The sequence below is a fragment of the Micropterus dolomieu genome, linkage group LG05 (genome assembly GCF_021292245.1).
Source record: "Micropterus dolomieu isolate WLL.071019.BEF.003 ecotype Adirondacks linkage group LG05, ASM2129224v1, whole genome shotgun sequence".
In the NCBI taxonomy this organism is placed as follows: domain Eukaryota; kingdom Metazoa; phylum Chordata; class Actinopteri; order Centrarchiformes; family Centrarchidae; genus Micropterus; species Micropterus dolomieu.
This window is the reverse complement of record NC_060154.1, coordinates 20,801,775-20,817,654: the sequence shown is the minus strand read 5'-3', so window position 1 is coordinate 20,817,654 and position 15,880 is coordinate 20,801,775. Positions and strand designations below refer to the sequence as shown.

General features: G+C 44.2%; 1 protein-coding gene across 1 annotated transcript in view; it reads left to right on the top strand.

Moving 5' to 3' along the window:
- Positions 1-113: 113 nt before the first annotated feature.
- zgc:92140 (uncharacterized protein LOC447854 homolog) overlaps positions 114-15,880 on the top strand; it is a 26,459-nt gene continuing 10,692 nt past the window's right edge. The window contains exons 1-3 of the mRNA XM_046049274.1: positions 114-179; positions 572-897; positions 12,979-13,108. Of these exons, the coding sequence (XP_045905230.1) occupies positions 13,018-13,108 (91 nt within the window). The 5' untranslated portion in view covers positions 114-179; positions 572-897; positions 12,979-13,017. The remainder of the gene's footprint in view (positions 180-571; positions 898-12,978; positions 13,109-15,880) is intronic.

The window sequence follows — 15,880 nt, the reverse complement described above, 5'->3', positions numbered from 1 at the left end:
AAACATGTTGCCTTTCAGGAAGGAATATTTAAGTGAAGGGTGTAAATTTTTATTCTTAAATCGACAGACAAGAGTGGACAGACCAAATCAACTGAGTGATCCTCTACTTTGAGAACCACCATATATCGCTGTCAAACTGATTAAAGCAGTGGTAATCAAGTAGAAAGAGAAATTCTAAGGTACAAGTAAATTCCTGTATTCAAATTTTACTGAATTAAAGGAGAAAATGTACGTTAAGCATCAATAGTAAAACTGTGCAGAATGGCCCCTTTCAGAGAATATTAATATTTTATGGATTGTTATTAACACAACATTTAAGCAACATTGTATCGTCACAGCTGGTCGAGAAGGAGCACATTTCTCAAAGTCCGTCACACGTTTAGTATTTAAATATTAATCTGCAAAGTATATAGTAAATATTTGCCCCTGAAATGTAGTAGAGTAGAAATATAGCATAATATTGAAATACTCATGTGAAGCACAAGTAACTCACGTGAGTAAATGTTCTTTACTTCCCACTACTAGATTTAAGTGACACCAAACATGGGGTATTTTTATGGATTTCCTTCAGATACTCCGCTGGATTATAAAACCCCCACCACAAGCTGTCTATGGTATTAACAGCCCCTGGTGGATCACTTTCATTACTGGGACCAAAATAAGACAGCAGAGCTCAGGTCCAGCAGTGATTGCTGAGTCGGTGGGGCACTCCTCAGCAAGATGGCTGCATTGCTGCGCGCAATTGTGGCATCCTGGTGAAATGACGCAAGCTACAGTTTACGTTCAGTCCTCGAGGCTCTGAGCTCTCCAGTCTCCATAGCGCAGATCCCGCCCGACACACAACCGGAAGACTGACCGGCTATCCTCCGGTGGACCGAGCGGAACCGGTTCATAAGAGTAAGTAGAAGCGTGAATTACTTGTTTATCGTCTCCCAGAGGTGTCATTTTTCCTCCAGTGAAAACCACGCTCCTGCTCGTGGTTTCTTTCTCTCTTTACTCCTCTCTTTTGTTGTTGTTTCCTGAGTGTACCGTGATTACCCGGCGCTTTCCTCCCTGCACACTGGGCTTCGCATCTGTCGATGTTCTGTTGTTGGTGGCGGCGGCGGTGCTCTCCGCAACGCAGCTTTAATCTTGCCGTTTTTATTAGCGATAGAACACAAGGGGGGCTTCAAATGCACCGTGGACATGTCCCTGCTGTGAATGTGTGCTCGCTCGCTCGGCTCGGACAGCGTTGGCTCATCGCATTTCAAATTTTCCACACACCGTGGACGTGGTTGGCTGTGCCACCCTGTCTCCGCTGCTCGCTGCCCGCCTGCCGCCGCCGTTTGGTGTTCAAAGACACTCGCCAAGAGGGAAGACGGACCCCGGCTGGTGGAGGATACAGGCCGTTAACCTTTGTGGAAATGAAACTATGTGTACACACACGGAGACCGTTTGCCGTCCCTCTCTGCCCACAACTCTGCCTTCCCCTGTAGGAAACAAAGCGCGCAGTGTCTCCTTGTAGCGCAGCTGGACACAGCTGTTGAGCCGAGCCAGTACAGCTCGAGCCCCAGGACAGGACAGGACAGGACGGAGCTCTGTGGCCGGGCCAGGGGCTGCTGCTGCTGCCGCTGATTTTTTTTGGGAAAACTACTGAAGGCTGGTTGTTGCTGTAGCAATGTGTCTACCTCAGAGGGAAGACAGGAGCTGCTGGGTTATAATAGGAAAGTCACTGCAGCCAGAATTAGATTTGATATACAGACTCATTTGCAGCTCATTAGCTAAAACTTAGCCTGAGTCTATGTATCCCCCCCCACACACACACACTTCCTCAGACACTATTTTACATACCACATCAGCAAAGGGACTTGATAAGTTCCCAACTGCCTTCCTGAATGCTGAGTTTTAAATGTGCCATATGGCCATTAGCTACTGTAGATTTCCCCCATGTGATGAATGCCAGGCCATTACACCCATTTGGTGGCCGTGCAGCACCCTGGTGTGAAAGTAGGTTGATGTGGCCAGTATTACAGAGTATAGCATCCTATCACCAGCAGCTTACATCGGGGTTATATAGGTTACCATCAAGTACCAGCAATCCTATGAGTGGATGTTGCAAGTCCCCCCCCCCCACTGATTTATCTGTCAGTTTTCATCTATCCGCCTCCATCTGCCTTTCTCCCCCCCCTCCCTGGCTCACTTGCTTATCATAGAGTGTGTGTGTGTGTGTGTGTGTGACTGTGTATGTGTTTGTCATTGCTCACATATGGCTTTTGGTTCCGCTGGCTAGCAAAAAGAGGCAGAAACACAAGAGTCTCACTCCTCCTCACTCCTCTCTCTTCCTCTGTCTGTTTCTCCGAGGCGAAGGGATCTATTCTTAGTCCTCCTCCCTCTTCCTTGTCCCCTCAATTGTGATCGCCATCTTCTGCCCGTCCGGCCTGTCCACCGTGAGCTGATTGGCAGCAGTTCAGGTGATTGTTTTGGCCCCTGTTTGGGTTATGATGCTACACCTGTGTCGTCACGGTTCAAGGAGGTGGAGGGTTTCCATGGTTACCAGGATGTCTTCTCTGTGTGTGTGTGTGTGTGTGTGTGTGTGTGGGAGTTCCCATGACTGTCTCTTGCATCCAGTTTGTGTTTGCTTTGTGCACGTTGAGTTCTCCATGTGGACGTGCTTAGCGCTGTCAGGTATGATGAGGCAGTCTGTATTGCAGTGCAGAAAGCACAAGGCCAGCGCAACATGATCCCTCTGGGTTCTGGGTGTCTGTCAGTTTGACTGAGGGCCTCACTGGCCGATCGGTTTGTCTACCTGACTGACTAATCAAAGCTCAAGCAGCGACTGTTGCAGCATGAAACCTGCAAACTCCATCTGTGTGGCTATCATCTGCTTTGTTATTTCTGGTTTGTGTGTTTATACTGTATATTTTTCTGCACTGCAGTCGATGTGCACATAAGTGGATGTGGGCTTTTTACTACCTTTGGTGGTCCTCTGACAGCTCACCTTTTGAGTCAGCAGAGGTTGGCTATACAGCCTGAAATGCTCTGTGTGCTTGAGCCTGTCCCATGATAAAAAAGCATCTGTCTGTGTTCCTGTGTTTACAGTGCAGTTTGTGTTCAGAGTCCAGTTGGGATGGAGCATGCAGACAAGGTCCAGTACTGATTTAGCTTGCCATTTTTTCCTGCCTTTTCTTATTTCATCTATGCTGTGTGACTCTCTCCACACAGTGTTTTCCCATCTGTTTCCCGTCAACGCCATAGATAAAATAGTTTCTGAAAGCATCGCTGCAGGCCCGTACCTTGATAATGACGACTCCACTGATGTGAGAAAAGCCCGTACATTCATTATGAAGACAGATGATAGTGACAGTAGAACAACAAAAAATACTCTTGGGTTGGGTATCTGAAAGTTGTAGTGTGTGGCCAGTGACGTTACCTTCCAACACATTCCTGGTTCACTTACCAGTTTATTCATCAGATTTTGTGCACAAAGACTGAGCTTGTTACTTAATATGGTAGTTAATGTGGGACATTTGTTCATTGTACTTGCTTTTTTAGACGGGATGAGTATTTTACTTTAGTAGAAAACATGACCTGCCATTGCAGAAATTAAATATGTACAGATTTGATTTTGCTCAATGGCTTAACATTGGTGTGAATTGGCATAATAGCTATGAGAGTGATCGTATAAACATTAGTGTGGCTGTTGCTTAGGCAGTCAAATAACCAAATTGGTCACAAGATGAGATGCATCAGAATCTTGGCTTACCACCTGGGCCAAACCATTTCCTGGGGGGAAACCCTGTTTTGTGATTTTTGCATACATATGCCAAATCGTAGATGGATAATCGGTAATGCTGTCGCAATGTTAGGTCTCATTAGTCTCTTTGACAGTTTGTACAGATTAAAAGCTGTTGAGGTTTCACTGAATGGAAGTTTTCCTCGCTGTGGCTCATGTGTCACTGTGCAGGATAAAACGTAGGTTTGCATCTGGAAGAATAACATGGCGGATGTTGTATCATACCAGCCATGTTGAGCCATGTAGCTCGTTGGTGAAGGGCTTGAAACATTTCAGTGTATTTCATTCATGCACAGACTGACATCCGAAACAGCGCTGCCAGTTATCCTGCAGCTTGCTCGCCAATTACGCAGAGATTGATATTTATTTTCCTGAGCTGTGATCATTTCTAATGAATGTGAATGCTGGTATTCTTTCATTGTGCCGGGTGTGGGTTGGTTTGGTTGCAATTCAGATGGATTTGGAAGAGAAAACATAAACATGTTTGACCTTGTGTGGCTGCTGTGTTGGAGTGGGCCGGCTCTATCAGCCGTGTGCAGCTGTCTGTTGATGTGATGAACAAGCACTTGCTCACACGTACCAAACTTGAATACATAAAAGCAATGATTGTAAAAACATAAACCACATTGCTGAACACCTTTTTATAGATCTGCCGTCAGCAATTAGCAGCAGTCCTCTTGCTTATAAGGAACTGCAGCCAGGACGGAAAAAAATATGCCTTTTCTACAGACCAGAGTAACTGTTAAGTCCAAAAATACACCTGTTAAATATATCTTAAGAATAGAACAAGATCTCAAATCAAAGGTTAGGCAAAGAACTTTTCAAAGTGCATGTTAGAGTCCAGACTTACCACCATTATAGTGAAAGCTGGTTTTAATGACCTCCCTGATGTTACTGCTACATTCTCCTTCAGACTTTGTGTGTTTCATGTCAACGCAGGAGGAAGTCACAGCGCTGCTAAAGCATTTCTTCTCTTACTGTTCCACCCTTTTGATCCTGCTTTTCCCCACCAATCACCTCAGGCTCTGACCTGCCTTTACCTCAGCCGCGACCAGAAGCAGCAGCAGCAGAGAATAGTGTCGGAGGGAGTGAAAGGGGCATGACTATTTTCTTTTTTCGCTTTCAGGTAATCTGTCTCGCTCTTGTGAAGCCAGTGGTACAAACGCCAGCCAGTAACAGGCCTCAGAGGAGACATTTTTTTTCCTCTAGCCGAGTCTGAATAAGGTGGAACAATCTGTTTTTGTATGGTTTGGTTTTAACTGCACCAAGATGTGTCCCAGTACATCTCAACTTTCAATTAGGCTACTGCACTGGTCTCTGAAGTGAGGCTCCTTTTTTATAATAATCTCAAATGTTCACGTCATCTGTTTTCTGCTTTTACTTCTTTGTGTTGTCCTCTCATTCTGTTTCTCTTGCTCTCTTTAAGTTACAGTAATGAAAAGAGATGGTGAGAACCATTCAGATCTCTCTATTTTAGCTCAAAAACTTAAATTGGCCTGAAGTAAAAACAATGGCCTCCTGCCAAAATATATGTGTGCAACAACATATCTTAAAGCTGCTCTTATTTCTTTACCAGCACATGCCAGAACAGAACAGAGGAGCTCCTGTATCATGATTTCAGTAGTTTTATCAGTGAAAATGAAAATTGTGATGCAAAAAAAAATCTTTGCCAGAATTTCGTGAATCATATCGCAATCATAATATCTGTCAAAATAATCACAATTGGATTTTCTTTTATAATATCATGCAACCCTAAACAATTGCAACATATTCCACTCTCTCTTAGAGACACAACTTTAATCATAGCAGCCTACGATTTTTTATTGGGAGCAGCTTAGAGCTTAACGATATTAGTGTTTCCCACAGAATGACAGTGTCACTGTGGAGGGGAGGGCAGTATAATTCTATTTTTAGTAGATTATTTCTTATTTTATTTTATCCACCTTTTTTTAGTGTTTACTCACAAACATCTTTAATCAGCTCACCTTGCTCTCACCCACACCCACACCTCTGTCTGTCTCTCTCTCTCCCTGTACATATCAGCTCTATTGACTCTCTCATCAGAAGTGTGTTTTATAAAGTTGCCAATAAAAACACAACTCAAGCGTGGACGCTTGTTGTTAATGGTAGCCTATCAAACGTTGTACTGAATGACATCGGCACCAACAGGTGTGTTCACTGTTGCTTTACCAGATCCTCTGTCTCTGTTTGTGTTTCTCTGCGGGACCACAGATCAAAACTATTTAGAATGAATATAGAATATAATGACGATCAGTGGCCGACCAATCAGAGCACCATTACAACAGCACACCACTCAGGAGAGGCCTTTACTGTCCAGCAGTCCGTGTGTGTTGGCAAGGCTTCCCGGGCTTGTCAGACTGATGGAGTGCTTAAACTGGGACAAGAGGAGAGGTGCAGCATTTGCTGCCTGGCTCGAGTAAATATTATGGCGCGTTGGCCCAGCAGTTGTACTGTAGCTCTGCTCTGTCACAGAGAGCGGCAAACACACACTGGACACACTGCAGCACTCCTCTATAGCGTCGTAAAGCAACTTCAGGTACGCCCATAGGTTTTTGCTTTTACTACTTTTTTTCCTAAACCTAACCTAGTAGCTTTGGTGCCTTAACCTAACAAAGTAGTAAGGCTTTCTGGTAGTAAGCCATGAGGTCAAACTTCTGCCATGTGCTAGTTGTCATAGATGTTGCCATAGGCCTGCTGTTTATACCATGATAGCTATCACTGGAATATACACCGATCCGCTACAGCATTATGACCACCTGTGTGACCACCTAATGTGGGTCTGTCTTTTGCCGCCAAAACAGCCCTAACCCGTCGAGGCATGTACTCCGCTGTGTACGCGCTGTATGTTCTGACCCCTTTCTGTCAGAACCAGCATCAACGTTTTCAACAATTTCACCTACTGTTGCTCGTCTGTTGGGTGCGACTGCACGGGCCAGCCTTCGCTCCCCGCATTCATCAGTGAGTCTTGGCCGCCCTTTCTTGGACCACTTATGAGAGGTACTGACCACTGCAGACTGTTTGCAGATGCTCGGAGCCAGTTGTGTAGCTATCACAATTTGGCTCATGTCAGAGTGGATCAAATCTAATGCTTGCCCATTTTTCCTGCTTCTAACACGTCAATCTTGAGGACAAAGTGTTCACTTAATGCCTAGTATATGCCTCCTACTGACAGGTGCCATGGTAACGAGGCAATTAGTGTTATTCACTTCCACCTGCCAGCGGTCATAATGTTATGGCTGATCGGTGTATATGGCTCACGGATAGACCTTTTGACTCTATATATCATGATAGAAGAGAACATCGACTGTTATACAGGGTTTCTTCCCTGTTGTTCACTCTTGTCGCCCATACCCCAAGGTAAGAATTTTAGATAATGTATCAGATATAAGCACAAAATCAATCTATACACACACTTTTATTATCAAAGCCATAAAGCAGTGATTTGCACATTGACTATTGCCAGCAATTGTGTAACACTCCTAGAGATACTAAAGGGATATATCTACCTTTGTATTATAGTTACAGCGGTATACAACCTCACATCGCCCCACCCTATTCAGTGGTTTTCCGTAGTGTTTTATACCAGAGGCAGGCTTCCACTAACGTCGTAAAAACCTTCTACATTTTTATGAAATAAAACATTAACCTCAAGGAAAGGAGACCAGAATGTGACATTTGTTTGATCATCCACTAACTGTATTGATCATGAGATGCATTAACATATGGGTGGCTTTGCTTACCACTTTGGATAAACACTTGTCTGGGGGATATAACACTGCAATCCATAGATTTCCAATACTACTCATGCAATTCTGAAGATTCTGTGGATGTGGCTAAACTGTGCCACTGTAACAAGATCACCACTTGCATATTGTAATGCACTGGCCAGTTCAGCCCACTTCAGTTTAATACAGAGCGACGCAGACCTGTAGAGCATGGCTCAGCACTCAGTAGTGCAGCATGATGAAGTGGAGGGGTGAATCTCTGCTCTGTCACAGGTGGCTACGCTGAGTCTCCCTGTCGCTCTGACCGTGGCTGAAGTCATCGCTTCCTCAGCCAGGCTTTCAAATCTCTTTTCTTACTGGGAAGCTGAATCACTGCCCGACACTCCTGTTGCAGTAGCCCTGTGATGGGAACTGAAAAACCCATAAGGAAACAAAGAAAAATAACCTGTTATCACACCTCCCAAAAGGTCCTTCTAGCACTCTTCTCTCTTTTGCTTTTGCTCAGCCAGTTTTTCAGGCTCTGTGGTCGCTCGCTCTGCCTCTGACAACCCTGTGTTTGAGAAACCTTTGCGCCGTACACTGCTCAGCCTGTCTGCATTCTGTGTGTTTATGCAAGCATGTACGCTCATTCCACAGTCCTTTTGAGTTCCTCCTTGGACAAACTGATTTGTAAAGAAGGGTTCATTCACACAGACTGAGAGCGGGTCACGTCCCACCTCTAGCTATGCAGGCATGGGCAAGCCTGTGTGTTTGCCAAATTGTATTCATTTGAAGGGCTTGGTCATTTGCCATCTGTTAAGGATTCCTTTTGGCCTTAACATGCATTTAAGAGCTGGAGCCCTTTTGTGTTGCAATGGCTGATATTGTTGTTTAACATAAATAATATTGCTCATGGGCTAAAACGCTGAGAGATGGCTCTCTGCCACATCGGGTGTAAGTTTAGCCAGAAATGACGCAAGACATGCAAGCTGACATCAAGGCATTATTTATATCTTTAAATTAGGCTGCTATTTTGCTTTGGCGAGTATGCCTGTGATGAATGTTTAGCATCTGGAGCGAGTTGCGTGGATCCTGAGGTGGTTGTGTGCCAGCTGGTGTTAAGAACTCTTATCCCCTTCAGACGACGTGATGTTTATCAGATCATGTTGGCTCATCGTGTGTGTGTGTGTGTGTGTGTGTGTGTGTGTGTGTGTGTGACAGCAGGAGCGAGAGATAGCCGGTCGGCGTGAGAGTCTTAGCTGACTCCAGACTAAGCTTGTCCCATTGACACACTTCAGCGTCTGCAGGAGTAGGCTCGCTCAGAGTAGCGCAGTCCAGCTCTCCTGTGGGTTAAATCGACGCTGTGCACCGCCCACTGTAGTCTTGCATGTGGCACTGAGCCGCTGGTTGGGTAGAGCTCAGTACTAATTCAGGCTGATTCCAGCTGGAATCACCGATGCTAAAAGTGTATCCAGTTATCTCATTGCACATTGAAACACATGCAAAAGAGTAAAAGGATGCAAAAGAGTGTCAAGCATTGGCACTCCCGAGCCTTTAGTCTCCTATATTAGAGTGGTTCCCAGCCTTTTTAATACAAAGCAGTGTGTTCTCAGTGCATGTCTATTACATGTCTATGTCTACATGCTGTGAGAAGTTCAATCAAAAAGTCATTTTCTTCTTTCTGACTGTTTCATTCGAAGGAATTGAAGAAGGTGAACATGAGGTTTGAAGAGGTAAAACCAGATACTATTTAAGAAAAAAACAAGTCAAAATCGCAAAACACTTGACCCGACTCCATGAATTGTGATTGGGTGTCCCTGAATCCTACACCTTTATTCAGGGCCTCACAGTTATTTATTTATAGGTGCATTTGCTTTTGTAATAGTCGGCCTACTAGCTGTAGCTTTTGTGTATAACCAAAGTAATAGCGGCTTGGCTTACAGATTCACACAGCCTAGCATTATCCCTGCACACAACAATAGTTCTGGGACTGCTGGGTCTATTTTTAGCCTGCTCCTACTCACAATTTGATGTTTCAATACACACAAATCAAAGCACTTTGAAACAGATGCTGCCCACACACTGGAGACCTTTTGAAACTTAAAATCTGTCAAGTGTGCTCACATTTCTCAATACAGCTCATTCTATGGTTTCAGAAGGGAGTCTCCGTGCTTTGCTGATCCAATATATTCTCTTCAGTTCTACACTAATAACCCAGAGAAGAGAAACACCACTGTTCCCTCTCTGTCTCCCCTCTCTCAGTGGATGTCTGTGACTTTTCCCCCGCATCTTTTTCTTTCTCTGTAGCCCTCTCTGGCTTTTCCATCTCTGCTTCACTGTGCTATGATTCTCTGACAGGTAACACGCACCCCTGTGGCAGCGTTTCCCTGGTGCGCACCTCGTCCCACTCAGTGCAGAATCCTCATTTAAGCGCCTCTGTCAAGAGGCAGATTATGCTGGATGAGATTATTTTTGAAATGTTTGCCGCCAGACGTGTCTGAGACTGCATTAAGACTTTCCAGCCGTGCATGTCTATGTGGGTTTATGAGTGCGCGTGTGAGCCATAATTGAGTCGTTCCAGAGCGGTAGTCGTAGTAAGAGGTGTCCCAGGCTGCCTGGAACGCGATGATAAGATGCTCTCTAGTAGACACAGCTCAGGCCACAGGTGACACCACACACAACCACACACATCCAAAGTGTGTGTGTATGTGTGTGGGTGTGTGTGTGTGTGTGTGTGTGTCTCGATTCTCTCTCCCTAAGTGCAGCCTCCTCTCACCCGTGGGCCCTTTGAGAAATTCATGTGGAAGCTCTGCTCAGGCTCCATAGATTAATGTCGTTTTACCTGGAGAGTCGAGAAAGAGATTCATATACAAATTCCCTTATCCTGTACTGAACATAAACACACACCTCACACATTCACAGCAGGAATAGAGCACAGTTGATTTAAACTTGAGTCTGAAATTCATACTTTTGGCTATTAGTTTTGAACATTTCCTTTTTATTGTATCAAAATGTGGTATTGGCGTATATTGTGAGGATAAGTAACAAGAAACTGCAGTGCTGAAATGGCACAAATATATTTGACGTAATTTATAACCGTGTCCCCATTACATGTTCGTCTTCCTCTTAAAAATGTTTTTTAAATGTCCTGCTCGGTATACAATTCTTGGTCACAATTCTCTAATAGCGATTCTCTAATATGCTGTTGATAGAACAACAGGGCCTGCAATAGATCAGAGTGCATTTAAAAAATGCCTGGATTTTTTTAAATTAACATGAGGTAAGATAATTACAGATCAAATATTTATTTTTATTATTTTCTTTTGGACATCTTTTTTAGTGACGTCAACCGTGTTTTCAAATATCAGCAACAACTTCAAGAGCGCCGTGTTAGTATTACTGATTCAGAACAATGGCCCAAACTACGATAAACTAAACTTGAATAATCCTTTAACTTTATAACCACAACACCATACAGCATGGCAACCATCCATACCCTTATACTCATACAGCACCCATCACACAGCAGCCTTTTTCCTGCAGCCTGTACACCTGGCGCTTTGTGTCGTGTCCAGAGAGATGGAGGCTGGTCGGCGGCACAGGAGTAAACACTGGCCTCCTGTCAACTTCAAACGCTCTGTGGATCACTGAAGGAGGGAGGAGGGGCTGGTGGCGCTCTTTTGAAGCTCCGCACCTCTCCAGCCTCTTTCTATCCCACCTATTTTCTATCCTTTCCTTCACCCCTTTCCCCCTTCGTCTCTACCCACCCCGTTCTTCCCCTTCTTTGTCCAAAAAGCCTCTGCTGTTTTAATTTAAGACTCTTCCGCCTCTCACTTATGTATCATGATCGCTGCAGATTTAATTTTGATGATGGGTAATCATTGGCTGCCTCTGTGTGTGGTAACTGGCAGCAGTCAGATGTGCTCTGTCAATGACAGCATTTGACATGTGTGAGTGGCATGGAGACTATCTATAGTGTAACGCGTCTGAGTGCATACGATTGACTGACAGTGACGTTCACAACTTCTTGTCAGCTGTCTTCCTGGATGGGAGGCCTTTGCGTTCCTCTTTTCTAAATAATAATTAAGTCAAGTTTATTTTATTTCCACCCTCATGATGTTAAGAGGCCAACACAAGGCTTTCAGAATAATGTTGAAATTACGAGTTAGCTGACAGAATCCAGATGTATTTATTGTTTTAAAGCTGAACTGATCTTTTTTTTTTTTTTATTAAACAATGGATCAAATTCTCATTGTAATGTGAAAGGTTTTGTATGTGGCGATGAACCCATAGACAACTATTACCCGACTCTGCAGTTCCCCTCAGTTTTTGTCGTTCGGCCAGCAACTTTACTGTTAAACAACCTCATTTCCAGTCACAGCAGTCAGCTGTTTTAAGCAAACAAAGCTCAGGTAAACCCATTATACACTACCTGTCCAGCATCAAACAGCAGACAGACAATGTTAGAAACCACTAGCTGGTTAATAATAGTTTAGCGTTTAGCTTTAGCATTTAGTAGCTAAACAGCCACACATTTAACACAGCTAAAAGGAGGGTAAATATTGGACTTACATTAGTGTCTGCTGGATGTGAAAATAGTCATCTGCTAACACATATGCCGAATCAACTTTATAAGGTGATAATATGTCAGTGCTGGTTTAACAGCTTATTCTGCCATCCCCCAAGTGTCCGAGAAATGAATTGATACTGTTATATATACCAAATCATTTTAGACATAACGAAACAGTTGTTTGTTTTGCTGCTTTGGCGCCTTGCAATGGGAATTAATCCTTATGTTTTGACATTCTATAACAATGAATTCATTACTCATATTAATCTAACTTATTAATTAATCGAAGTTGAATATAATCAAAATACTAATTTATTTTCAGCCCTACTTCAAACCAGATCATCTTGTTTATTTACCCACTGGGCATCCTGGTTGCTTTTGCTCTCCACATATAATGACAGTGGTTATGTGTAGCCCTAAAAAAACATAGAAGTGCTCACTTCACTTTCTGCTGATGTATTAAAACTCAACCTACATTAGTGGCTCTGACCACCAGGTGCGACATAGACACTTGTGTGAGGTGGAAGGAAATAATGTGTTTTAGGTTTCCTTCCTCAAATTCATACACAGAATGTCCAAATAGCTAAATGCATTTTTTTCTAAACAAATAAGTACAGCTCTAAACACCCTGCTCTGACGTCCTGCTACTGCTTCCAACTGGGTGTCCTCATTGAAGGAGAAGCAAATCTCAAAACGTTCTACAATGTTGTGAGTGAACAATGTTTGAAGCATTTTACATTGATTGACCCAGTTTGTTTGGAATAAAGAAGAACAGGTTAGTTATCATGATTGACAGTCAGCTTAGCTGAACAAACGGTACAGTCCTTTTGAGACGTGATATCTTACAGGTCACACTGTGAAAAGCAGAACAGCAGTGTTGTTAATTTTATGATTTGTCTGTTTTTGACCAGGTGAGAGTGCAATGAGGAGAGGTTTCAGAGTGTGAGGCCATGGGCTGCACCTCGGCCAAGCAGGTGTCGGCCGTGCCCAACGATGAGGAGGGACGCGGCAAGGCCTACAGCAACGGAGATCTCTTCACTGGTCAGTATGTGTGCGCGCACACACACACACACACACACACACACACACACACACACACACACACACACACACACACACACACACACACACACACACACACACACACACACGTCAATAAAAGCTTCACAGCTCCATTTCACTCCATTAATTGCTCAGCGTAGACCCATTGCCCCCTCTGCCCTCACAATATATTCCCTTCATTACAGCTCATTGTCCTCTGGCCGAGTGTAAGTTCTCCATTTTAGACAATAACTGTCAACACCGCTGTTTTATTGGAATCATCCGTGTTGACAGTTCATGTAAAAGAGAGGAAGTAGCCAGTTAGTGAGACTGCAGTGTTAACTCTGTGCTCTGTCAGGTGTTGTGTATTATGTAAGGAGGGGGGAGGTGAGATGTAAGAGAGAAAGCAGAAATAGAAAGAAGTAGAAAGAGAAATGATGAGTTGAGATTCCACAGGTATTTTACCCATGAGTTCACTTTACTCGTCAGGCAGAGCACTATTCAACCTGTGAAAACACTGTTATAATGCTTTGGTGGCTCTGGAGGAAGTTTTCCTAAGTTTGAAATATGTCATCGGGATTTATCAGGCTCAAACATTTTTAACAGCCAGTCTGCGTTACAAACTGAAGGTGTGGGGTTTGAAAGAAATGGGCATTCAGGAGGCAGGACACTATTGAGTTGCATTATGGGAAATGTGTTTTTGGAGCTTGGCCCATATTAGGGACTACATATCTGCAGCTGCTATTCATTTTTAAATGGGTCTTTTTTGAGTGCCACAACATTATGGAAGTGCAATACTTGCTGGAGTATGCCGAGAATGACAGCCAGTCAGATCTGGCTTTAGAAAAGAAGAAAAAGCCTAATCTTTGTTTTTGTATTGTGAAATACTGGATATACCCCCCACCCACCATCACCGCCATTCAGGCCTCTAAAAACTATTCAAATGAAACAGGGGAAAAAGGGAACATCGCTGTTGGGATACTCACAAATCAGACAAATGCAACCTCTGACGAGGAGTCACAAGTACACACTGCTTCCCTTTTCAAAGGGTCACAAGCCATGGGAACCACTTTATTAAATGACAATTAATCAACAATAATTTTAATAACTGATTAATCATTTCTCAGAAACATTCTCTGGTTCCTCCTTCTTTACTGCTGTTCTCTGTTTAACATCATTTAGACTGAAACTTGGGCCCCGTGGGTCATCAACTAATTGTAAGGTTATTAAGGCTATTGCTCGCCATGTGGGACTAAAGCGTCTTGCCGAACTTGATGTGATTTCATAGAATTGATTAATTGAAAAGATAATCCAGAGATTAATCTGTAATGTGTATAATTGTTAGCTGCAGCTCTAGCTTTAATAATAGCTCGCAGGCCGTTGTGCAATAAGGGACAGAAATGAAAGTGAAAGCCAGAGACAGGGAGAGATGAGTGGTGGTAGAGGGATTAACAGCGATTAAGAATTAGGAGCAACACTCTGGTATAACTGCACGTGGGCGGATGGACGTGGCAGATGACAATCCACAGGCGCTCTCTCTCTCTCTCTCTGTCTGTCCTCCCTTCCTCCCTCTGACCCCTCTCCCTCCCTCGTCTTCAGCCTCTCGCCCTCTCTCTGGGCCCTCTCTTTTACTTGCTTGCTCTTTCTCCTCCCTGCTATCCTCTTTCCGACACGTTCCCCCTCATCCAACCTCCCCCGCCCCTCCCTGTTATCTCTCTGCTCTCACGTCTCGCCTCCCTTCTCATCTTTTAAGGAGTAACAGAACAGGGCAGGAGATGAGAGGGAGAGCTGGGAGGATTGGAGCGTTTTTTCCTTGAGAGAGGAAGGGAGAATGACGAGGGTTGATGCTGCTGCGCTTCTCTTTTTTTTCTCTCCCTCTCTCTCTCCTCAACTTCTGTGTCTCGGCTAGATCTCTCTTCCCTTCCCCTGCTCAAGGCCTTGTTCTTCCCTTCCTCTTTCTCTCTGTCTCTCTATTTTGGGTCTCTGCACCCCCACCCCACCCTCCTCCCTCTCTTCCTGCCTTCATCTCCCAGTGTTTCTTCTCCCCAGCTCTTTTTCTCTCTCCTCTGGCACAACATTAGGTCAGAACCTTTTGTCCTCTCACCTCCCCTCCTCTTTCCTCCCTCTTGCTCCCATCCTATCCTCCAGTCTTGTCGTCAGTTGGTGAAATGGGAATCCAGAGTGGCGGTGGCTGGACCAGACTACTGTTTGAGCTTGTCTGCAAATGTATATGTGTGTGTGGAGGGGGAAGACCGAGTGACCTGGTGTGGATTAGAGGTATTCAAGGCCACAACCCTCAATAACATCCTTTCTTAACCCCCCTTTTTCTTCATCTCATCTTCATTCATTTACCTTAGTTTCTTCTCCACTCTCTTACTCCACTTTCTCTACAGTATTTCAGCCATTGTCACATACTGTGTAGTCATTCTTTCCCACTTAACTCGCCGCCCTTTCCAATCCCAGTCGAACTGCCTCACTGCATCCAGTGTACTTGTGATGATTGAGGCGGGAAAGATTGGTCCTGGTCAGTCAGCCTGCCTACGCACATACATTTACCCGCAGTGGACTTGAGTGTCAGCGTGTGTGTCTGTGCTTATATATGTTTGCATATGCGTATCAGTGTGTTTAGTGAGACAGGGAGTCTTCTTCTTGCAACAGATTTGTCTGCCAGTCAGTCTGTCCTTGTGTGTTTTTTTTGCATGCGTGAGTGTGTGTGTGCATGTCCCAGATATTATTCTGGCCGCCCGCTCTGTAAAACTCCGGCCACTAGCG